Source organism: Lithobates pipiens, unplaced genomic scaffold (genome assembly GCF_037356315.1).
Source record: "Lithobates pipiens isolate NorthernLeopardFrog02 unplaced genomic scaffold, aLitPip1_a1.2 Scaffold_28, whole genome shotgun sequence".
Taxonomy (NCBI): Eukaryota; Metazoa; Chordata; class Amphibia; order Anura; family Ranidae; genus Lithobates; species Lithobates pipiens.
Genome location: NW_027507789.1, coordinates 101,145,976 through 101,171,716, shown reverse-complemented (window position 1 = coordinate 101,171,716; position 25,741 = coordinate 101,145,976). Strand labels below are relative to the sequence as shown.

General features: G+C 45.2%; 1 protein-coding gene across 2 annotated transcripts in view; it reads right to left on the bottom strand.

The window, feature by feature from the left end:
• Window positions 1–25,741, bottom strand: part of STARD3 (StAR related lipid transfer domain containing 3) — a 175,390-nt gene that overhangs the window by 73,664 nt on the left and 75,985 nt on the right. For both annotated transcript variants that reach the window (XM_077459488.1, XM_077459487.1), the window contains 4 exons: window positions 12,099–12,216; window positions 3,405–3,503; window positions 2,314–2,468; window positions 1,503–1,565 (listed from right to left, as the gene is read on the bottom strand). In XM_077459488.1, coding sequence (XP_077315614.1) covers window positions 1,503–1,565; window positions 2,314–2,468; window positions 3,405–3,503; window positions 12,099–12,216 — 435 coding nt within the window. The remainder of the gene's footprint in view (window positions 1–1,502; window positions 1,566–2,313; window positions 2,469–3,404; window positions 3,504–12,098; window positions 12,217–25,741) is intronic.

The following is a 25,741-nucleotide window of genomic DNA, read 5'->3' as shown; positions in this document are numbered from 1 at the left end:
TGCATCCCATTGGGTAATACATTTAAAAGAGCGAACAACGGTCCTGAATGGCTCAACTCCAATGTAAAGGTGCATATAAAAGCAAAGGAGAAGGCCTTCAAGAAATACAAGGTTGAGGGATCTTCATCAGCATCAGAAATTATAACAAATGCCACAATAATTGTAGGGGTGCAATTAGGGCAGCTAAGATAGAACACGAATGACACATAGCGGAGGAAAGCATTGTTACAAAGGATGGGGAGATGGAGAAGGTATTGAATTTATTCTTCTCCTCAGTCTTCACGAGGGAATCGTGGGGCTTCTGTAAGCAAAACTGCAGATGGTGCAGAAACTGCAGAAGCACCTTCATGGTTAAGATGACAGAATTAAAATAAGACTTGGGAAACTTAACATTAATAAATCACCGGGACCAGATGGCTTGCACCCAAGGGTACTTGGAGAACTCAGTCAAGTAATTGCCAGACCATTGTTCCTAATTTTTACTGACAGTTTTCTGACTGGAATGGTACCAGCTGATTGGAGAAAAGCCAACGTAAAACTGCCAACAGTTCAATCTCTGTATTTGCGGACAATACTAAGCTAAACTGGGCAATAACTTCTCCACAGGATGGGGAAACCTTGCAAAAAGATCTGAACAAATTAATGAGGTTGGCAAATGAGGTTTAATGTAGAAAAATTTTAAATAATGCATTTGGGTGGCAAAAATTGAATGCAATCTATACACTGGGGGGAGAACCTCTGAGGGAATCTAGGATGGAAAAGGACCTGGGGGTCCTAGTAGATTATAGGCTCAGCAATGGCATGCAATGCCAAGCTGCTGCCAACAAAGCAAACAGAATATTGGCATGCATTAAAAAGGGGATCAACTCCAGAGACAAAACTATATTTCTCCCGCTCTACAAGACTCTGGTCTGGTCGCACCTAGAGTATGCGGTCCAGTTCTGGGCACCAGTCCTCAGGAAGTATGTACTGGAATTGGAGTGAGTACAAAGAAGGGCAACAGAGCTAATAAAGGGACTGGAGGATATTAGTTATGAGGAAAGGTTGCGAGCAATAAACTTATTCTCTCTGGAGAAGAGATGCTTGAGAGGGGATAGGATTTAAATTTACAAATACCGTACTGGTGACCCTACAATAGGGATAAAACTTTTTCACGGAAGGGAGTTTAACAAGACACGTGGCCACTCATTAAAATTAGAAGAAAAAAAGTTTAACGTTAAACTACGTAGAGGGTTCTTTACTGTAAGAGCGGCTAGGATGTGGAATTCCCTTCCACAGGCGGTGGTATCAGCGGGGAGCATCGATAGTTTCAAATAACTATTAGATAAGCACATGAACGACCAAAACATACAGGGATATACAATGTAATACTGACATATAATCACACACATAGGTTGGACTTGATGGACTTGTGTCTTTTTTCAACCTCACCTAATATGTAACCCTTTAATATTGTTCTCAAGTGCAAGCAAACTACAGCTTTGTATTGCTGTTTCTCTTACCTTTAAGATAAAAGTCTTTCCATGAAAAGGGATATCAAGTGTATACACAATGTCGCCAACTTCCTGCAATACAGTGAAATACATTATAGAATCACACACTTATATGCACTGCATATAAAAAAGCAAATGACTGGTTTTGCTTTAAATACCAACACACTGAACACAGCCACACAAACAAGAGGCAAAGCTCATCTCACCACATACTCTGCCTTTTCAAATGATGTGAAGATTTCAAATACAGATAGAAATATGAAAAAGTGAGGGTATATCCATATTATTTAAAAGGTCTACAAAATAAAACAATACATCAGAATGGCTGCAAAAAAAAAAAAAAACAGCATTCCTTATTTAATTTTTATGAATCCACCTTAGTATATTTTCAGAAGGCAAAAAAATAAAATAAAATAAATAAATAAAAAACACACACACACACACACACACACACACACACACACACACACGCGCACACACGCGCACACACGCAGGTAAAGCCAGCCATAGGTGGATTGTATCTTAACCAGTTCAGCAGGGATCGGCCGAGATCCAAACCACGTATGGGCAGGCTGAATGTACCAAAGTTGATCCATCAATGAACTTGGGTACAACCAGCCTGTCGGATTTTACATACGATTATTACAATCGGCTATTATAGCTGCTACAGTAATCACTGTGTTCTCCCGGGGGAAAACACAATGGGTCCATGGGAGGAATTCAACCTGTGGTTGCAAGAAAGAAAGTCACTCCGTCTATGGCCAGCTTTAGAGATGGTCAAATACTGTGAAAAAAGAACAGGCATTAGTAGGGTACTTACGCTGCTCTTTTCATATTTCCAATTGACTTCCTGAGCGAGTATCTGCTCAACAATTTCCATGGCCTCCTTGCCCTTCCTCACATATTCCCGTTCTTGGGCAGTAACTGCCTTCCTCCCCACAGCTTCATCATCATCATCAAATTCATTGTCTGACCCTATGTGAAAGATACAAGTCTAAGGCTTCATGCACACGAGACGCTGTTAAACGCGTGTTCAGAGGCAGTTGGACACTTTTTTCAACTGCCTCGGAACTCATTTAATGTTATCCTATGTGTCCATGTACACAGTCTCGTTTTTTGCCGTTTTTATGCAGTTGCGTTTAACCTCGTTTTTCCAGAAGCAGAAAAATGGGTTCAGACACAAAAGTTTCCATGTTTCAGGCGCAAAACCCGGTAAAACGCAGCAAAACTACAGTGTTTTGCCGTGTTTTCGTTTATAAGCATTTTTAAAGGTGACCTATTTTTTTGACATTAAAAATCTGAAAAATGATTGCAAATGATGAAAAACCATTAAAACATATTTTAAACAATTGAAATTGTAGACAAGCCACAACTTGTGGGAAGAGACATGACAGGTGGACAATCCACAACTTGTGGCAGGTGATGTGGCAGGTGACGTGGCAAGTGGACAATCCACAACTTGTGGCAAGTGACGTGGCAAGTGGACAATCCACAACTTGTGGCAGGGGACGTGGCAAGTGACGTGGAAAGTGGACAATCCACAACTTGTGCCAGGTGCCGTGGCAAGTGACACGCTAAATACAAGTACACTGCTGCTCTCACAGCTGCTGATACTCGCTCTGGTCTCACAAAATTGCTGAAATAGTTAATAATACTGTTTTTTTGAGCTGGGGAGGGTCTATGATGTTAGCTTAACTAAACGCTTCTAGACGCAAACGCGGTAAAACGCAGCTAAATCACGGAAAAACAGGCGTTTAATGCCGGTTTCAGCTTTTAAAAACACGTGTCCAGCAGTTTGCATCTGTGTCTCGTGTGCATGAAGCCTAATGCATTCCTGATTCAATTATCACCAGAGAGAAGAACAGCTGCAACAAAGTTTTTGAAAACATCAAAAACAGAATATACTCTCACCTGCAAAGGACTCTGGTGGGGAATAAAACTGTCCATCAGAGAATGCTCCTGGGTACAGAAGAGGAGGGCGAAGGGCAGCAGTCTGAGCAGCCAGATACCCTGTTTATACAAATAATTAAAACATTTTTTTCAAGAGAACAAGTCACACACATGTCTAATAAATACACCATTAATGTACCATTAATGTACCTCTGTTGCAAAAAAGAAAAAGCTTTTTCAATATTCTAGGGCAGGCTTTACCTCAGCCCCAGTTTTTTCTATAGAAAACTACAGTATTAGAAAAGTTTTAAATGTTTATTGTGTGACTATTAGAGAAAGTATTAGAAAAACAATAACCCTGAGGCTGATTATTAATATGACTTCTGAGCACATTGTTGTATTAACTTGCTGTATAGTTTTGCTTTCACTAACTCCATTGTAAGTTGCAGGATGATTAGGCTTAACCATACATGGTAGGACAAGACTGTACAGGAAACACTAATTAGCCAAATAAGGTACCATTTTGTACCAGACACACTATCTGTGCTTCCTCAGCCAATGGAAGCTTGTAGCTATATTATTGTAGATATTAGGAGGGGGGATATATATCTCTTTGTGTGATTCTTACTGCATCTTTTAGCTTGTAAGCTTCATCCTTTTGTGTGACACATCAGAAATAAATTGACTGCTTCTCAATATACCTGGAGTTTGACTGATCACAAGAGAAGAATAATCCTAACAAAAACTCCTCCACAACTTCCTAGAACCTGTCCTTTAGGATGGTAAACAGTTAGTGGAATAAGTATTTATTGGCGTATAACAGATCAGGCTGCATTGAGGCTGCAGATGGGCACAGATCAGGCTGCATTGAGGCTCACTGACCATTATTTTGCTTCAAAGTGGTTTATTTTAAAAAAAAATAGGATTTTTGTACTCACCGTAAAATCCTTTTCTCTGAAGTTCATTGATGGACACAGAATCTTTAATCTTGACCTTAGGGTTATATCGCCACCTTCAGGAGAGGACTAGACAGAACATGCAAAAACAGCAAAACTGCACTGTACTGCCCAGGGGCGGTCCTACTAGCTATAACCCCTCACTTTGCTTCCTCAGTTCGTCAAAAATCTGTACAAACATAAATAGGAGAGGTGGGTGCTGTGTCCGTCAAACGTCAGAGAAAAGGATTTTACGGTGAGTACAAAAATCCTATTTTCTCTTTCGTTCATTGACTGACACAGCTCCTTTAATTATTGACCTTAGGGACATCCCCAAGCAGTATCAAAAAACGAGGGGTGGAAACAGCAAAACATAACTTCACCCACAGCAAAAGGAACACCTCACCAGAGGAGGTGCCATCTTAAATGGCCGCCATCAAAACCAGTGGCCAACAAACTTGTAAAATGCAACCTTACACAGCCGCCTGTAAAACCTTGCAACCAAAGCAAGCATCCGAAGATGCGCTTACTCCAACTTTGTAGAATTTAGAGAAAGTGTGAATGGACAACCAAGTCACCGCCTTATACACCTGGAAGACAGACGCTTGATGTCGGAATGCCCAGGAGGTACCAATTGCCCTGGTGGAATGAGTCGTGACAGAAAAAGGGGGCACCTGCCCTTTTAAGGCATAGGCCTGAACCACGATCTGTCTGATCCACCGAGAAATGGTGGACGATGAGACCGCCAGACCTTTTTTCGGACCAACCACCGAGACAAACAGAATCTCACTTCCGGAAGGGAGCCGTAGCAGACAGATACACCCGTAGAGCCCGGACCACGTCCAGGGAATGAAAGGCAACCTCTTTCAGGTGTGTGGGCTTAGGAAATAGGGATGGTAACCACCTTTGGAAGAAAAGAGGGCGGCAGACGTAGCACCGCCTTATCCTTGTGGATGACCAGGTAGGGAGACTTTCATGACAAGGCTGTCAACTCGGAAACCCTCCTGGCAGATGTAATAGCCACTAGAAAGACTACTTTCTCAGAAAGAATTAACAAGGGAATCTACCTAATTTTTTCAAGCGGCGGTTTCTGGGGTGCCGATAGCACCACATTCAGATCCCAAGGAGGTAGTGGTGGTCGAACCTGAGGGACTACGTGCCAAACCCATTGCACAAAAGTACCCTGTAATGGAAATTTGTAGGTTCTGTATATAATAGTATTCTATTTTATATGTATTGCACAATGCCCTCACTGTGCACACGGCACTAATGTTTTCAGTACATGTTTTGCATTCTTTCAAGTCCAGATTAGAATTAGCCTGTCTATGTAACGTCCCTTGTTACCATAAATGTACAATCGTAATATTAATGTGATACCTACGTAATCATGTGTATAAAAACCCTCAAATGCGTCATGATAAAGGGGACGGTTATTTGAAAAGATGCTGAGCGTATCTTTTGTGTCTGTTCCCTACTGCAGTAGTTATTAATTTGGAACCACTAATCAATATGAGGATAGGAGTTGCCTATCATCAAAATATCCATTTCAGGTGGCGAAGCCAGCCCAGCAGGGGTTATCAGGTGACCTTGAGTATCCGAAACGAGGAGCTTGAGACGATCCGGGAATTTCTGATAATCAGCCGGCTGAGGTAAGCCTTTTGCTTACATTTTGAGTTATCAGACTTCCTTGATCAGTAAGGCATTTTCGGGACAAAGGGTAAGAGGTAAGAGGAAATCATTTTTATAGGAGAGTCCTTACTAGAAGTTTTGAAGTTTTATTTTTACACCCCCTACTGTCTACAATGTAGTGGACAAAGTAGAGTAAGGAACTAGAAAACTTTTGCCTGAATGTTTTATTATATTTTATCAAGCCCGTAGGGGGATGTTGGACTCTCTCCCTATGGGATTTGGTTTGGGAGTGAGTTACTCACTTGCTTATATTTTGTCTCAGCTGCTGAAGTTCTCCATTTGGATCTCACAGAGAATGTTGCTGATTTTTTAAGGTTTTTGACAAACTTATTTATGTGTTTTCTCCCCAATTCCAGATCCTAAAAGTTTGGAAGGATCTAAAACTAAAGCCAGGTGACTTGTGGATTGTTAAGAGACATTTATATATAAGGAAATGTTTGGAGACTCAATACAGCATCTATTTCATGTACAGTTTTGCAAAACTTGAAGGAAAAGTCACCTGGATCCACACCAGACAGTGAAAACATTTCTAAATTAAAGAAATCTCTGTGTTTGATTTGTTTCCCTCTTGCGATCACAGTCTAAGGTACTTTTTGATTCAATTACTTTAATTGTAAGGGATACATATATTTGAAAAGTAGTTTAGCCATGTTGAAGTCATATTTGTCTTTTGTACCTCTTCCATTTTATGTAGAATTGTCTGTGTTTACATGTGCTGATAAGTCAGCATACCAGCAATTAAGCTAGAAGGCCATTCTGGCCACAGGAGTGTACAGCCAGTACTCTGTAAATATGTCTCATCAATCATTTGTTTTTCACAGTGAAAAGTCATTTTGTAATGAAAAAAGCTGCTCAGCTATTATTTTCTCAACAATGGAGTTTTTGCCTCTTTGGCCAGGACTACCTCCACCTAAGCGTGTGGAGGTTCCAGGTTAAAGGTGATAGCAGGTATGGTTAGTGATCAAAATATTGATCAAAAGAGAGGAGACTGTGATGGAAATTTGTAGGTTCTGTATATAATTGTATTCTATTTTATATGTATTGCACGATGCCCTCACTGTGCACACGGCACTAATAATGTTTTCAGTACATGTTTTGCATTCTTTCAAGTTCAGATTAGAATTAGCCTGCCTATGTAACGCCCCTTGTTACCATAAATGTACAATTGTAATATTAATGTGATACCTACGTAATCATGTGTATAAAAAACCTCAAATGCGTCATAATAAAGGGCAACGGTTATTTGGAAAGATGCTGAGCGTATCTTTTGTGTCTGTTCCCTACTGCAGTAGTTATTAATTTGGAACCACTAATCAATATGAGGATAGGAGTCTGCCCCTTGATGATGCTTAAGGTAAGTTTTTGATCCACTCCTCACTGCAAAAACAGCAGGATCCTGGACACTGATTATGTGTGCAGATGCCACCCTTACACATAGCGATGTAAGCCTTCCACGTACAATGGAAAATCTTTTGAGAAGACATCCGTGCCCTCAGCATAGTGGAAACTACCTCGGTCCCTTAGTACCTGGTTTTCAACAGCCAAGCCGTTAAAACCAGCGACTGTAAAGCAGGATGAAGGATCAGACCTTGCGATAGAAGGTCCTCCTGCATTGGCAGCCACCAAGGAACATCCGCCACCAGTCATACTAGGTCGGTGTACCAAGGATGCCGAGGCCAATCTGGGGCGATCAGAATCACCGGAATCTCCTTGGCCTTCACTCTGCGCAGTAGATGTGGTAGAGTTTGAGGGGGGGGGGGGGGGGGGGAGACATAAATCAGCCGATAATGCCCCCATGGAGCCAGCAACGCGTCTGATGCGTCCGCCCAGGGGTCTTGTCCTGGACACAAACCCCTGCACCTTCCGATTGAGCCGAGAAGCCAGGAGGTCCAAATCTGGTGTGCCCCACCTTAGGCAAAGGAGCCGGAATATATCCGGATGCAATGACCATTCCCCTGGGTCCAGCATCTGGCAACTTAAGTAGTCCGCCTGAGAGTTTTCTACGCCCAGAATGTATATGGCCAACAGGGCCGGCACGTGCCGCTCTGCCCACTGGAGGAAGTGAGTGACTTCCCGTGCTGCAGCCGAGCTCCTTGTTCCTCCTTGATGGTTGATATATGCCACAGTCATGGCGTTATCCGATTGGATCCTGACTGGACGCCCTTGTAGCCTCCTGGACCATGTGGAGAAGCACCGTCTGATCGCGTGAAGCTCGAGCACATTGATCGGCAGTTGGGATTCTTCCCGCGACCGGAGGCCCTGAGCTGACAGTACGCCCAAAACTCCCCCCCAACCGATCAGGCTGGTGTCCGTTGTGATCACATCCAAAGGAGAGGAAGGAACGATTTCCCGGCCGAAGGGCCAGAGACCTCAGCCACCAGAGAAGGGAATCCTTGACTAACTGGCTCACCCGAAATTGACAATCCAGGGATAATGGAGATTTGTTCCATTTTGACAAAATCTCCTTTTACAGGACTCGAGTGTGTAATTGAGCGTACAGTACCGCTTCAAAAGTGGCTACCATGAGGCCCAGAACTCGCATGCAGAAGCGCAGCGACGACCACCTGCGGTTCGCCAATAACCTTAGCTTGAAGAGTCTGCAGCTTGTCTGAAGGGAGAAAAACTCACTTCTGAGGAGCTCAATGGTAAGCCCAGGTACTCCAGGCGTTAAGTGGGCACTAACACCAACTTCTTCAGGTTCAGCACCCAACCGAACTCCTGGAGAGTCTGCATGGCGATTGCTACATCCTCCCTTAATTCTGAGGTGGAAGCTGCTCTCAGAAAGAAGTCGTCTAGGTAATACACGATTGTGATCCCACATTGCCTTAACAGCGCCAGAATTGGAGCTAACACTTTGGTAAAGACTCGGGGTGCTGACGCCAGGCCAAAAGGGAGAGCCAAAACTGGTAGTGCTCTTCCCCGACTGCAAAAATCGCAGAAACCTCTGATGCCTGAGGCATATGGGTACATGCAAGTATGTGTCCTGGATATCCAGGGATGCCAGGAAGTCCTCTTGATGGAGTGCAGCGACCACGGAGCAAAACTGATTCCATCCTGAACCTTTGCACTTTCACAAAGTGTTGAGGGCCTTCAAGTCCAGGATTGGACATACCCCTTCCTTTTTGGGGACTACAAACAAATTAGAGTAGAATCCCTGAAACCTTTCCAGCGTCGGTACAGGTACTATCACCCTGCGCAGCAGCAGGTCCCGTACTGCCCCGAACAGGGCTTCTTGATGAGCCGGAAGTAGAGGTAGGTTGGAGGGAAAAAATCTGTTTGGTGGACAAGAAACTATCTTGAATCCCGATGAAACCAGTTCGCAGACCCATTGGGATGGACAGTAGGGAGGTCCATCGTGCTTTAAACTCCCGAAGACGACCCCTACCTGAGAGTTGGGCGGGGATAAACCTTCATGCGGTAACATTTTTGCTCGCAGACTTGTTTGGCTTGTGAAACCAGGGACACTTCTGTTCTTCAGCAGGCGCCTTATCTGACTGGGAACGCTTAACTGCCAACCCAGGTGGGCAAAAAAGCAGTTTCTGAGCGGAAAAAGAGGGCCCTTGCCTACGGCATGGCTCCTTACCCTTCCTGGACTGTGGGAGCAATGTGCTCTTCCCACCGGTAACATTTAACATCATCCAGGGAAGCTCCATATAGCCTCTCTGGAAGGGCAAATCCACCAGTGCTTTTTTAGATGCCTGGTCTGCAGACCAGCATTTCAGCCAAATCAGGCACCATTTGCACCACTGCTAATACAGATCCTCTAGAGAGCAGGGGGGCCGTATCCAGGGCCGCATCACAGACATACTTAAGGCCATGCACTAACTGATCTGCCAGTTCTATGCAGGAAGACTGTTGCTTCTCCAATTCACGGTGCAACAACTTTGCCCATTCAGTAAGCGTCAGCCACACCAAGGCCATGGCCAGCACAGGACGCACCGCTGACCCCACCACCGTAAACATGGACCGAGCCACTGCCTCTGCCTTCCTGTCGGCAGGGTCCTTGAAGGCCGGAGTCCCTTCTACAGGAATCGTGGTTACTTTATTTAACCTGGATACCAGGGGGTCAATGACCGGGGGAGATGCCCATCTTTTCAGGAGGCTCTATTCAAAGGGGTAACGCACCGCCATTCTCCCTGGGACTGAAAAGGCCCATTGCGGGCTTCCCCATTCCTTGTAGATGAATCAAAATAAGTCAAATACGGAAACACCTTAGGCGTACGGCCTGTTTGCGAGACCCAAAAGGGACCGCCACCTCAGCAGAAGTTCCTGCTGCATCCTGTATCTTCAGGGTATCCCGCACTGCAGTGAGAAGTGCTCCTATTAGCGCTTTTTCCTACACTAACCCGGACACAGGGTCATTCTCACTGTCCGAACTATCCTGGTCCGCATCCTCCGACGCGTCAGAATAGATAGAGGCTGCCCGTCACCGCAGCGCCCGAGTCTGAATCAGAGCTCTCCCCAGAAGACGGGGGGGGGGGACGTCTTGTCCCCCTTGCACCTGCACACCGCTTCCACCCTGGCAGCAAAGGTCTCCAGGTCCACCGACAAAGCATCCATAGGCACTGCATTTTTAGCAGGTGAGCCGATTGCAATAGCAGGGATGTCTGGGGAAGAAGCGCCAGCTTCTGAAGCCATGCTGACCCTCACTCGCCTGCCACAACTTAGGGACTTAAGGCAAGGAACACAAATCCCACCCTCCTAGCTGCTCGCAGACTGAGGGGCCCCTCAGCAGGGCTCACCACCCTGACCGAGTGCTGCACTGTGCTGCCGCTCTTCCCTGTGTCAGTCAAAAAGTGCCCAGAGTAAAAAACGCACTGTTCTGAGGTACACAGACCCAACACTAGAGGTAAAAACACACTGAGGCTACAAGAAAATGGTCGCCGGCTGTCTTAGAAAAAAATTAAAAATAAAATAAAAAAATCGCCAAGAAAATGGCCGCCAAACTTACTAGAAGAAAGCTGACAGCACATACACTGCATAAACTACAGGAACATGGGAGTGGCCTCAGCAAAACGACCACGGTCAGCGCATCGGCCTCATGTAAAATAGCCCAATCACCTCACAGTGAAGAAAAAAAGAGTAGTAAAGAAAAAACGGACCCCAACAGCCAGCGCAGACCCCCGCCAAAGCCTGGGGGCCCCCCGGCCAGGTAAATACACCGCACCTCATGACCAGTCACACAGCGGCCCCAGCTGGGGGAGGAGGGAATGAGGGATAGGGAGAGAGGAAAGGGAGAGTGAGAGACCCCCCAGTCCACCCTTCCAGGGAATGCCAAGCTGCTCTATCCTGCTGAGGCAGGGAGAGCCGTACTTACCCCCCTGTCGGGATTGCTGCATGCATTCCATCACAGACCCATAACCCAAGCAGTACGGGGTGGCTGTTGGCCACGGCACACTGACACAGACAGCAGTAGCCCGGTCATGTGTGTGCCCCGGTGCATACAGCTCACGGCCGCTCCAGGAGCAAAAAGGGGCATGTCGTGGCCAACCCAGCGCATAGCTAGGGTCTGCTCACACTCAATGCCCAGGCTGGGGAGACAAGGATCTACATTATCCAACCTGTCACCCAGCCTGGCTGCATAGCATGCTAATTCATTATGAATGACTTACCCGAGAACCCCCCGCAGCCATCCTCGTCTCCCCCTCATGTTGCCATGTCACCCGGGGTTTGCGCCCGGGTATCACGGCTCTAGCGTTGTGATTGGCCAGAGCCCTGATGACGTCACTCCCACGCATGCGTGGGGGCTGCCTCAAACGGCACAGTACAATGAAGCAACGGCGTGTACTGCCATTGCTTCAGTTGGCTTAAGTGCGCATGTGCCACATGACGTCGGCACATACAAATACAGAGATATCGCCTAAACCGTGCAGGTTTAGGAGATATCCATTGCAGCTACAGGCAAGCCTAAATATAGGCTTGCCTGTAGTTTAAAGTGGTTGTAAAGGGTTTACAACCACTTTAAGAGACTCAAATTCATGCAGATGTAAATTCCCAACTCTCTTTTAACACTTAGTTGACTGCAGGACATTGGGAAAGGCAACAGACTGTGAACCCCAAATACATTCTCCTCAATCGAGTGCTTACTTACATCTCTCCTGCTCAGCCTCTTGTGTAAGAACCTTGAAATCCAGGAACCATGTCTCCAGCCAAGCTAAAACAAAAGACATGATGGGCAACAAGTACCCAAATGCCCCCTTAGATAGAAGCTAAAAAGAAAAAAAAAGAAAAAAAGGAGAATGCAGATTTATAAAGACGGCACTTTACAATTCTACTTGACTGGTATTTCTAGTTCAGAACAATATACTGTATAGAGTATATAGTTTTGTCATAGATCTGTATAGCCTGCACACATTCACAGCCTCAAATTACTTTTTTATAAACTGGCCAAACAGATTGGATGACATAGCAAGAAAATGCCAACTTTGTCTAATTTATTCAGATTTTCCACAAGAATATTCCTTTTTAATGAAAGCTATATAAAGAATTACCCATTATCTAAATCAATGTCCATAAGATAGGATTCTTTACTCAAAACACTTGTTTTTAATGCATAAATGACCAGAATTACTCTGTTCCCCTCCAAAGTTTCATGTTAGCTATTCATGGACACACGCACAATGACATAATGCTCTTATAAAATGGAAGAAACAATGCAGTTCTGCGCTATGTTCCAAATGTAATCTTAGCCAATACCTTCAAAAGTAACTACTACACTCTTAAAGAGGAAGTAAACCCTGATGAGTTTACTTCCTCTTTTTTTCCCTGCAAAGGTAAAGCATAATGGACTACTATGCATCGCATTAGTAGCCCATTATGTGTCACTTACCTGACACAGGAGCCAGCGAAGTCGCGCTGTCCCCTGTAGTCCGCCGCATCCATCTTGCTTGTGGCGTCTCGCAGCTCCGCCGCTGTCATTCGGCGAAGCCGCGATGACGTCACTCCAGCGCATGCGCACGGGAGTCGACAAATACGGCAGCTCCATTTTTGGAACTGCCGCGTTCAGTGCGCCTGCGCGCCGCTGTCTACGGCGCATGCGCCGTAGACAGCGGTGCCTGTGTTCAGGCAAATATCTCCTAAACCGTATAGGTTTAGGAGATATTGCTTGGACCTACAGGTAAGCCTTAATCTAGGCTTACCTGTAGGTCAAAGTGGTTTGTAAGGGTTTACAACCACTTTAACTTCAATAAAGGGCACATTGAATGACAATTTTTATCTTTTTTTTTTTTTTTTTTTTAAGACAGATAGAGCTTTATTTTGGTGGTATTTAATCACCACTGTTTTTTTTTTTTTTTCTAAACATACAAAGACCAAAAATTTAGAGAAAATGTTTTCTTAGTTTCTGTTTGAAAATGTTGTAAACAAGTCATTTTTGTCCTTCACTGGTGTGTGCAGATGAGGCAGTACTGATGAGCACTAATAGGCAGCACTGATGGGCGGCACTGAAAGGACTGGCATCACTGATGGGCACTGTTGGGGCTGCACTAATAACCGGGGGACTTATAATCAACCAGTGCACTGATTATCTGTGCAGGTCTCCCCTGTGAGGAAATGCCAATGATCGTCTCTCCTCTCCTCACACGCTGTCAGTGTGAGGACAGGAAAGCCAACAATTTCTGGCATTTCCTTGTTTACATGTGATCAGCTGTGATTGGACACAGCTGATCACACAGGTAAAGAGCCTCGTCGTCAGCTCTTACTTAGACTGGGGATGTGCTGTGTCCCAGGACAAAACGCATCACTGACTGCCATGCGCCCCCCTCGGGCATGCAACCGCAACGAGAGTGGGACGACATCATATGAATTTGCCCCGCAACGAGAGAGCCACCATGCGCCCATCATTTTACCTAATGGCAGATGGGAGGTGGTTAAAAGAGGATCTACAGTAAAAAAAAAAAAAAGTCAGCAGCTGCAAATACTGTAAATTCCGCTCCAATCGCCTATGCCAGAGAGGACTTACCCCCACCCCCTCCCATAAAAACAACAAACCTGCAAAAGGGGGGGGGGGGGTATTAACATAGAACTTCAATTTCATGGTGAAGTTCTGCTTTCATGTTTACAGCCCAAATTTGATTTCTTACTAAACCAGGCCTAAAATGTGTACATGCCAATATAGGTAGGTACATAAGTAGGCAGATATAGCAAACGTGCAGCAAAAAGCTAAATATGCAAGTTATGTTCTTTAACTAAATCCAGCACCAGCACACAATCCACTACCCCAGGGAGGAAGCTGCAGATATAGACCACTGCTCTCTGTGTAGAAGCAGCAACATCTCTTAAGCTACTGACAGCAGAGAGCCTAATAGAGGGGGGTAATGTAAACAGAGATACTATTGAAGCAGTGCTAAGATGTCTATTTCAGGCGAGAAAATCGATTGCCCAACACTGGCAAGCACATAATCTCCCTTCAGTAGAGAACTGGTTTGTGACTGTTAATTTAACAGTAGGAAATGAACATGTGTTTTTTTAATTAGACAAGGTAACCAAAGCAAGTTTAAGAGAATGTGGGGACATTGGCTGGTTAACCCCCCCCCCCCCCCCGACTCCTAACATACTCCTTTACCTTTATGGGTTTTTTTTTTTCTTCCTCTCTTTTTCTTGTTAAGCGCTGATACTAAACGATTCCAGCCTAGGTGGTGTGCTGAGGTTAGGGAGGGTGGGGGGTGGTGTTTACATTAGGTTAGGGATAGTACAATAGTAGCTATAAGCATATTAAATAAGGGCATTAGCCAGTGCATCCCAAAGGGAAATACATTTAAGAGCTAATAAAAGTCCTGGGTGGCTTAACTCCAACGTAAAAATGCATATAAATGCAAAGGAGAAGGCCTTCAAAAAATACAAGGCTGAGGGATCATTATCAACATTCTAACTTTACAAAGAATGCAACAAGAAATGTAAGGGTGCAAACAGGGCAGCTCAGATAGAATATGAAAGGCACATAGCGGAGGAGAGTAAAAAATATCCCAAGAAATGCTTTAAGTAAATAAATAGTAAGAGAAGGAAGGTCAGATCATATTTGTCAAATAAAGAATGATGAAGGGAATCTGGTTACAAAGGATGGAGAGATGATGAAGATATTGAATTTATTCTGCTCAGTCTTCAGAGGGAATCGGGGGGCTTCTGAAACCAAAACTGCAATGTTTATCCTCATGACGTCACAGAAAGCACCCTCATGGCTAACAGAGGACAGAATTATAACGAAACTAGAAAAACGTAACATTAATAAGTCACCGGGATCAGATGGCTTGCACCCGAGGGTCATAGTTACATAGTTAGCAAGGTTGAATAAAGACACCAGTCCATCCAGTTCAACCTGCCTGAGTGTCTACAATTGTCCCTATCCCTGTACATTGCACACTCACATAGGTCCCTACCCTCAAGGAGCCCACAATCCAAGGTCTCCATTCATATACAAGGGTCAATTTTGGACAGAAGCCAATTAGCCTACCTGCATGTCTTTGGAGTGTGGGAGGAAACCGGAGTACCTGGAGAAAACCCACGCAGGCACAGGCAAAGCATGCAAACTCCAGGCAGGTAGTGTCATGGTTGGGATTCGAACCAGCAACCCTTCTTACTGCTAGGCGAGAGTGCTAACCACTACACCACTGTGCTGCCCCTACACCACTGTGCCGCCTTAAGGAAGTGAAGTAATTGCCAGACCATTGTTCCTAATTTTTATGAACAGTCTACTGACTGGAATGGTACCAGCTGATTGGAGAAAAGCCAAAATAGCACCAATATTTAAAAAAGGGACAAGTTACATCCCTGGGAAATATAGACCAGTTAGCCTAACATCAATTGTATTTGGTATTTGTATTGTAATTCCCTTTGGAGGGGATGATAATGGACTATATATATAAGATTTTAGTCATGAAAATGGTATAATTGGCGGTAGTTCGCATGGATTCATGATTATGAAGAATCGTTCTTGCCAAACCAATCTATTAACCTTCTATGAGGAGGTGAGCTGCCATCTAGATAAAGGCCATAGACGTGATGTACCTGGATTTTGCAAAAGCATTTGTTACAGTTCCCCACCGACGTTTGGGATGGGCCATCGGGCAAGTACATGGATTGAAAACTGGCTACAGGGGCAAGTTCAGAGGGTAGTGATTAACGGAGAGTACTCAGAATGGTTCGGGGTGGAAAGTGGGGTCCCACAAGGTTTCTGTCCTGGGACCAATCCTATTTAATTTATTCATAAACAACCTGGAGGGTGGAATACACAGCTCAATCTCTGTATTTGCGGACGATACTAAGCTAAGCAGAGCAATAACTTCTCCACAGGATGTGGAAACCTTGCAAAAAGATCTGAACAAATTAATGGGATGGGCAACTACACGGCAAATGAGGTTTAATGTTGAAAATTTTAAAATTATGCATTTGGGTGGCAAAATATAAATGTAATCTACACACTAGGGGGAGAACCTCTGGGGGAATCTAGGATGTAAAAGGATGTAGGAGGTATCTTTTGCTTGCTGCTTGGCAAGCAAAAGATTGAGAGCAGGTTCTCAATTTTTCCATCGGAGATTCCGATAGAGTGTATGCAATTTCGATGCGCAAAAACTCACGCATGCTCAGATTCAACTACGAGACGGAAGCTATTGGCCACTGGCTATTGAACATCCTTTTTCTAGTCCTGTTGTACGTCACCGCGTTCTTGACGGTCGGAATTTGGTGTGACCGTGTGTATGCAAGACAGCTTGAGCGAAATCACTTCAGAACTCCGTCAGGAAAACCATCAGAGCTTTTTCCAACCAAAATTCCGATCATGTGTACACGGCATAAGAGCGGTTAGGGTGTGGAATTCTCTTCCACAGGCAATGGTTTCAGTGTGGAGCATCGATAATTTCAAAAAAACTATTAGATATGCACCTGAACAACTGCAACATGCAGGGCTATATAATGTAATACTGATATAAAATCACATACATAGGTTGGACTTGAAGGACTTTTTTTTTGTGTCTTTTTTTTTCAACCTTGCTTACTATGTAACAAAGAGGGTCATTCTTCTGCTCTCCTCCTGCATGGACTCATAGAGCCAACCTCGGTAAAGGTAACCAATCCGATTTAAAGTGCCATATTTTGTTTTATTTACCATTTAAGTGTGCCTCTGCTCTTGAGGACATTCTCAAGTTTGGAATCCCCTGAAAGCAGCTTGAATATAGGATTGAGAGTGATATTGTTCTTAAATCTCAGTTATTCCTCTCTAGTTGATTACTTGAATATATACTGTTACTGTCTGTTCTTCTTTCACAGAAATATTGCAGTAAAGACAATTTCTGTCTTTTATCCCAACGTGTGTGTTTTTCATTGGTTATTGCATTTACACTATTGCCAGGTGTGTCAGAGGGAGCTGAGGCTGTTAATAGGTTTGAGAGGCAGAGTAACGGACTGAACAAACAAAAGCAGCTCCTTTAGGGCAGGGCTCGACAAAACCCGGGCGTGGGGTCGCATTATTAGCGACCTGGCGCCTGGGGCAGCAAAGCTGGGGGTATCCCGTCTCCGTGGACCGCCCCGGCGTGATCGCGTTGGGCCGTTCCGCCTGCGGCCGGGAATTGAGGTCGCGGCTTTGAGGCCTTCTGCGGTCCTATGATTCCTTCTGGAATCTGGCGTCCTCTTGTGGTGGTCGTTGGTATGAAAACCAACAATGCTAATGGAGCTTCCCCTGCCTGTTTTTTTATTGCCTGCCTCAGGGCTTGACAAACCCCAGGTCGCCAATGCGACCAGAAATCGCGACCTGGCGCCTAAGCTGCCACCAGCCCACTATCGATGCCCCAGACATGCAGCAGCATTAACACTGACTGCCGCCGTCCTCCCTTCACACTCAGCAGCGCCACACTGAGTGTGTGAAACTGACAAGCAATGGAGAGAGGAGGATCTGTCAGGCTGATGTCGGGGTGGGCGGGACCCGGCCGGGGTGGGGGCGGGACCCAGCAGCTATCAAACACCAGCCAATGGGATCTGGGCGGGCCGCTACGTGTATGTGGCCCGCCCCTTTTCTTAAGCAGCCCAATCGTTGGCTGGTGTTTGATAGCTGCTGAGTCCCGCCCACCCCAGCCGGGCCCCGCCCACCCCGACATCAGGCTGAAATCTGACATATCCGCCTCTCTGTTACTTGTCAGTTTCACACCCGGCAGGGTCCCACCCATTCAGACATTAAGCTCAATTCTGACAGCTCCTCTGTTACATTTCAGTAACAGAGTGCTCCGTGTGAAACCTGCCAGTGGCAATCAGTGCCACCTGCCACCAATCAGTGCCACCTGCTAGTGCCAACCAGTGCCACCTCCAATCAATACCACCAGCAACCACCAACCAGTGCCACCTGCCACCGCCAATCAGTGCCAGCGCTAACCAGTGCCACCTGCCACCGCCAATCAGTGCCACCTGCCACCGCCAATCAGTGCCAGCGCTAACCAGTGCCACCTGCCACCGCCAATCAGTGCCACCTGCCGACAATCAGTGCCACCACCAATCAATACCACCTGCCACCACCAACCAGTGCCACCTGCCAACCAGTGGCACCTGCCAGTGCCACCACCAATCAGTGCCACCTGCCAGCGGCAACCAGTGCCATCTGCCACCGCAAATTAGCGCCACCTGCCACAACAAATCAGTGCCACCTGCTAGTGCCAACCAGTACCATCGCCAATCAATACCACCTGCAACCACCACCCAGTGCCACCTGCCACCACCCAGTGCCACCTACCAGTGCCACCATCAGTCAGTGCCACCTGCCACCGCCAACCAGTGCCACCTGCCACCACCTACCAGTGCCACCTGCCAATGCCAACCAGTGCCACTGCCAGTGCCACCTGTCACTACCAATCAGTGCCACCTGCCAGTGCCACCGCCAATCAGTGCCAGTGCCAACTAGTGCCACCTGCCAACACCAACCAGTGCCACCGCCAATCAGTTCCACCTGCCAGTGACAACTAGTGCCACCGCCAACCAGGGCCACCTGCCATCACCAACCAGGGCCACCTGCCACCTGCCAGTGCCAATATTGCCACCTGCCAGTGCCAACCAGTGTCACCTGCCAGTGCCAACCAGTGTCACCTGCCAGTGCCATCTGGCAGTTCCACGTGCCTTCCAGTGGCAACCAGTGCCACCTGTCAGTGCCAGCCAGTTCCATCTGTTGCCAGCCTTACTCTTTCTGGTCAGCCCATACCCCTGATGTCACAGAGTTTCAATGGAGTTATTGACTGGGTGCGCCATTGTGAGTTAGGGATAGGGGGTGAAAATGAGTGGCCTTACCCCAGGAGCTGAAGAAAAAAAAACTGGCTCCTAACTTTTTTAACTGGCTCCTAAATTCAAAGCAAATTTGTCAACCCCTGGCCTGCCTATCTCCTATTTAGAACCCCTAAACATTATATATATTTTTTATTCTAACACCCTAGAGAATAAAATGGTGGTCGTTGCAATACTGTCCGTCACATCGTATTTGCGCAGCGGACTTACAAGAGCACTTTTTTGGGGAAAAAGAATTTATTTAATAAAAAAAAAATAAGACAACAGTAAAGTTAGCCCAATTTTTTTTTATATTGTGAAAGATAATGTTGTGACGAGTAAATTGATACCCAACAAGTCACGCTTCAAAATTGCGCCCGCTCATGGAATGGCGACAAACTTTTACCCTTTAAAATCTCCATAGGCGACGTTTAAAAAATTCTACAGGTTGCATGTTTTGAGTTACAGAGGAGGTCTAGGGCTAGAATTATTGCTCTCGCTCTACGGATCATGGTGATACATCACATGTGTGGTTTGAATACCACTTTCATATGCGGGAGGGATAGGGCGCGTTTAAAAATTTTATTTTCTTACTTTAACTTTTATTTTTTTCACTGTTCTTTTTTAAAAAAAATAAAATAAAAATTGTGTCACTTTTATTCCTATTACAAGGAATGTAAAAATCCCTTGTAATAGAAAAAAGCATGACAGGTCCTCTTAAATATGAGATCTGGGGTCAGAGAGACCTCAGATCTCATATTCACACTAAAATGCAATTTAAAAAAAATATATTGTCATTTGAAAAAATAAATAAATAAAATGTCCCTCTAAGAGCTAAGGGCAAGGACTTGGAGACATCTTCCCCTCACTCATCTCCATGTCAGGCCAGGGACAGGTCCGGATCGCCGTCACCGACCTGGCGCCTAACTTTTTTAGCTGGCTCCTAGATTCCAAGCAAATTTGTCAAGCCCTGCTTTAGGGGTATTGCTACATACGCTTACATCCCAACATTATTATTTAATATAGACACAAAATCAGATTTTTGGAAAAAAAAATTAAAAAGTGGGACGAAAAAGAAAACCTTATCAAGCACAGTATCAAGGGATACAAATAGTTATAAATATTATTGCACTGAAAAATGTATACAAAGCAGAAAATGTTATAAAAAGGAGAACTTGTGCCATAAAACTGAATTCTGACAACCACCTTAATGCACAGGTGACATACATACAGAACTGGTTTTCTCTCTCAAAACATCTGCAATTTTGCTCATCGGCCCTGCCAGACAGCACAGTATATTCTCCACCTCCACTGCAACAGCAATACGGCCTGGGTGCAAAATACAACTCCAACCTGTTCCATGGACAATCAAGGAGCAGCAGTACACTAATAAGTGATCATACTGGTCATTCTTCTCTCTCCTTCTCTCTTCATGTTCCCTGTTGGCACTGTGTGACACACCAGAGACTGACTAGCTCCCAGAGATGACCCATTCTCAGTGTGGGTGCTGCTGTACAGGCAATACAGGAGGTTTATATCTTGACAAGTAGGATATTTACCCTAGGTGCATTTGAAAAAAAACAGTGCACAGGCAAAATATTCACCCTCAGACATCCCCAAGTAAAACATGAAAAGGGTGGGCAACAACTAGGCAAACAGCACTGTGCCAATAGGCCCAACAACAGGAGTCAACAGAACCAACTTCAGAGAATCACTGCAAGAACCTTGTGGTTGAAAGCTGCATCCACATTAAAGTGGACATCCACCTGGTAGAACTTACCAGCAGAGATACAGAGGCCTGGTCACAAAATACTCAGGAAAAACAGGTCCAGTGTTGCACAGCCCCTAAGACTGTTCTGAGCTTCAGGATGTGATGGGGAAGCTTGGCTTCCACAGATGAATATATTCCCTAATAAAAAAAAATTCTGGACCAAACCCAAGCATTCCAAGCAAAGAGAAAACTGGAGAGCAGTTTTTAAATTGATCACCCACCCAAAGGCCTGAAGCATCAACAGCTGGAAGGGAGATGAGCATTTGACCTATATGGGTTGTCTGGACAGCCGATGACCTTAATGCCTCAAGTTCTGAGAAGGGCAAGAAATGGTGATAGGAACCTTTGTGAATACTCTTGGAGTAGAGGATAGGCCATAGGGCAGTGCGACAAACTGGAAATGATTGTTTACCACTGCAAAGCACAGAAAATGCTGATGAGGTGCATAAATGGGAACATACAAATAGCCATCTTAGATCAATCAATGGATGTCATGTACTCCCCATGTCTCAGAGTTTCAATTGCCAACCTTGTGGATTCCATGCAAAATTTTGGAATTTTAATTTATTTTTTGCTGTATTTTACATCCAAAATAGGATGACTATCCCCCCTCCCCCACTGAGCTTTGGTACCGTGAACAAGTCTTGTGAAGATATTGTAACAACTTCTCCCTGGGACAAGAGATAGTTCAGGGCATTCTGCAAGTCTGACTGTCCTTGAGCAGTATTTGACTTATTTACGAGAAGAAAATTGTGAGGGGGTTGAGTGGGTTGAGTTTTTAACACTTTATATCCCTCTCAAATCACTGAACCCAAAGTCCTAGGACATCTGTGACCCAGAGAAAGGCAAGCTGTAACAGACATTTCCCACCCGTTATTAGTGACGGTGCCTCTTCATTGGGAAGATGGCTTTGGTAAAGTCTTCATGGGCGTTTTGGCCCAAGTCTTGCACTGAAAAGAAGGGCTGAATTTAGGTAAAGAAGTTGAAGCCTGGGTAGAGTGATTAGGTGGTAGATGTGGGAAGTAGAGACTCCTGAAGAGAGGGGTTTTGCAAAGGGTAAAAAAAAAAAAAAAAAAAAAAAAAACTTTCCCTCCTGTGAAATCTCTCCAAATGTCTTCTTTGAAAATGCAATACTTGTGAGGCACATTTTACAGGCAGTTTCAGCTGTCCTGGCTTTTTGCCACAAGTATCTGCACATGTGAATGGGTATTAGGGCCATTCTGGAAATTTGTCTCACGACATGTTCAAGGGCATACACACAAAAAACCAGAGCAGAAGGTAATTGCTCAGTTAAAGCACAAGCCTGAAAAATAAAGTCATGTTGGTTGTTTATTGCCCTAGTCCAGTTAGATGCAGTTTCATATGCTGAAATTGCAGTGAGAGCTGGCTGCAGTGCCTGCAAGAGTAAAGAGAGCCTTTTAGAACGTCTCAAACTTTCTATGTGCAGAATCTTTGAAAGAGTGAAACATCTTCAGTTAGGTACAGGGATTACTGATATATATAATAGTTTTTTGAAACAATCAATGTCCCATGCATGTTTACCCCACCCTCCAGGTCATTTATGAACAAGTTAAACAGGATTGGTCCCAGGACAAAATCCTGGAGGACCCCACTTCCCATCCCTGACCATTCCGAGTACTCCCCATTTATCACCACCCTCTGAAATTGCCCTTGTAGCCAGTTTTCAATCCATGTACTCACCCTATAGTCCATGCCAAAGGACCTTACTTTGCACAGTAAATGTTTATGGGGAACGGTGTCAAATGCTTTTGCAAAACCCACCACGTCTATGGGCCTTCCTTTATCTAGATGGCAGCTCACCTCCTCATAGAAGGCTAATAGATTGGTTTGGCAAGAACGAATCTTCATGAATCCATGCTGATTACTGCTAATGATACCGTTTTCATTACTAAAATCTTATATATAGTGCCATTATCATCCCCTCCAAGAGCTTGCATACAATTGATGTTAGGCTAACTGGTCTAATTCCCAGGAATGTATTTTGGCCCTTTTTTAAATATTGGTGCTATATTGGCTTTTCTCCAATCAGCTGGTACTATACCAGTCAGTAGATTAGGAATAATGGTCTGGCAATTACTTGACCGAGTTCCTTAAGGACCCTCGGGTGCAAGCCATCTGGTCCCGGTACCTTATTAATGCTACGTTTTTCTAGTCTTATTCTAATTCTGTCCTCTGTTAGCCATGAGGATGCTTTCCTGTGACTTGTCATGAGGACAAACACAGTTTTTTTGGTTACTGAAGCCCCCCAGATTCCCTTGTGAAGGCTAAGGAGAAGAATAAAACTCAATAACTTCGCCATCTCCCCATCCTTTGCAACCAGATGCCCTTCCTCATTCTTTATGGGGCCAATATGGTCTGTCCTCCCTTTTTACTGTTTATATACTTCAAGATTTTTTTGCGATTTTTTTTGCTCTCCTTTGCTAGGTCACTTTCAGGTTCTGTCTGAGCCACCCTAATCGCTCCCTTACATATCTTGTTGCAGTCTGAATGCTGATGATGATGATCCCTCAGCCTTGCATTTTTTTGAAGGCTGTGACAGAGGCGTTTGGAGGGGACTGAATGCTAGGCTCTTGCCTACCGACTACAGGCCCTGGCATTTGAGGGAGCTACAAGCATTTAAAAAGATAGTCTGTTATGTAATGCAAAAAGACATCAAGGAGGACATGATGGTCTCTGCATGCTTGGGACTCATATAGCAGATGTACGTGAAAGAAATGCTGATTAATGAGATATGGGAAGCCCTGGGTCTCCTGTTGTCTACTTCTAAGAGTATTTCACCCATTGTTTGTGCTAATTAACCTTGCTATTGTATGAAGGAGTTCTGTGTTGATTTATGATAATGTTGATTGTGTCTTCTGAACTAAAAGACAGCAAATCTGTCCTAAAGGTCATGTCTCTTAGTCACCTAGGCTGTCTAAAGCAGGGGTGCCCAACCAGTGGCCCGCGGAGCCTTCTGATGTGGCCCGCGACCTCCTGCTTTGGAATAGCAGGTTCTCAAGCCCTTATCATGGGTTGCCGACCCACCATCCCAGAGCATCAGTGTTTTAAATGAAGCCAGTGGTAGAGGAAGCAAGCGGCTGCAGAGCCGCATTTGCCAATGCTTCGTGTATAGTGCCGGCTCCTGTCCCAATCGGAGTGATACCAAATGCATTCTGCCTGTGACAGCAACAGCTGGCGATACCTGAATGGAAGACTGTTATTAAAGGTACGTTTATTACTAAAAGCAGTGTATATATGGGCATAGCTGTTCTGCAGTGGTTACAGGGCTGCTTTCAAACTGATCCGCAGGTGCAGCGCATTGCACCTTTGGGTTACCTGCACTGAGCCATAGACTTCTGTTATTATCTTCGGGATTGGTGTGGTTTCAGAAAGTGCACCACACCTGAAGGATATAATAGACATTGATGGCAAAGTGCAGCTAACCTGCAGGAAAGCCACAGGTGCACTGTGCTGCACCCGCAGTGCAGGTAAATTGCTGCACATCAGTGTGAAAGCAGCCTTAGGCTCCTTTCACATGATCGGTTCAACCCACGCGGACCCTCCATTCACCTCTATGGACGAACTTGTGTCCATTTGCACCCACCTACCTCCAATTCGATCCACAAAAACAGAAGGGGATCCCCTTCCATCTGGTTGGATCAGAAAGGGGGGCCCACAGTGTAGAGTGGGCTGTGTCCATGTCCGCTCTGCATATACAGCGCAGACACGGATCGGTCTTCCATCTGCTCCACTTATCGTTGCCCGCGACCAGTTACTAAGTCGCTTAAGTGGCCCTCGCTCTTCAAAAGGTTGGGCACCCGTGGTCTAAAGGATTAGATCATTATCTCATGTTAAATTAGGTTTCTGGTTACAATTTGCATTGTCACCTTGCTGTACATATTTGTATCTCATCTCAAATAAAACAGTCCATGTTCAGCAATCAAACGAGTATCGTGTCTTTTTTGTTGTTGCTAGCGGTTGGAATCTGTGATATCTCTATTCAGACTGGGAGGAAGTGGTATATGACAAAAGCACTCAACCAGAGTGTGGGACGTTCCGTTACAATTGGCTGGCAGCGATGGTAACGTGCATCCTTGTTGTGAACACATCCAAACGATCACCTGGATATAAGGTCCAGATAGCAGGAGAGGAGAGGTACAGATACGTCATCATGGAAGAGGAATTCCAAAGGTGGTTGGCAAGAGATGCGGATACAGCACAGAGGACGAGTATCGGTGCAAGTCCTGCTGGGATGGTATGATTCTGTCCGCCTACAACTCTGGAAGAAATCGCTAGCTCTCAAGCAGCACCACCAGAGAAAAAGTGTCCCCTCCAGCCGTGTAAGGTACTGGTCGCATTATGAAGTACGAATGCTATTATTGGGGGAACAACCAAACCAGGAGCGAACAACTGAGTTAAGCAGGCTCATCTGGACAGAAATGCGGTTGGAGGAGAGCTACAGAGCCCTCCAGTGGTATGTAGCCCAAGTGTGCCTATGGACAGCGGATGACAGCCCCACGGAAGGCTATGACTATGATGGCCTGGGATTGTTGTACTGGAGGCTGTGCAGGAACCCTGACTTTGGGAGTGATCTGGAGAACACAGAGAGCAAAGACTGAATGTTTCAGAAGTGCTCTGTGCACAGGAAGATTTGGTGTTTCTGGCCGTTCAGGAATGGGAGCTGGAGATCGCCTACAGACAGCTGCTAGATTCTGCTCAGCAGCAGGGTGGGG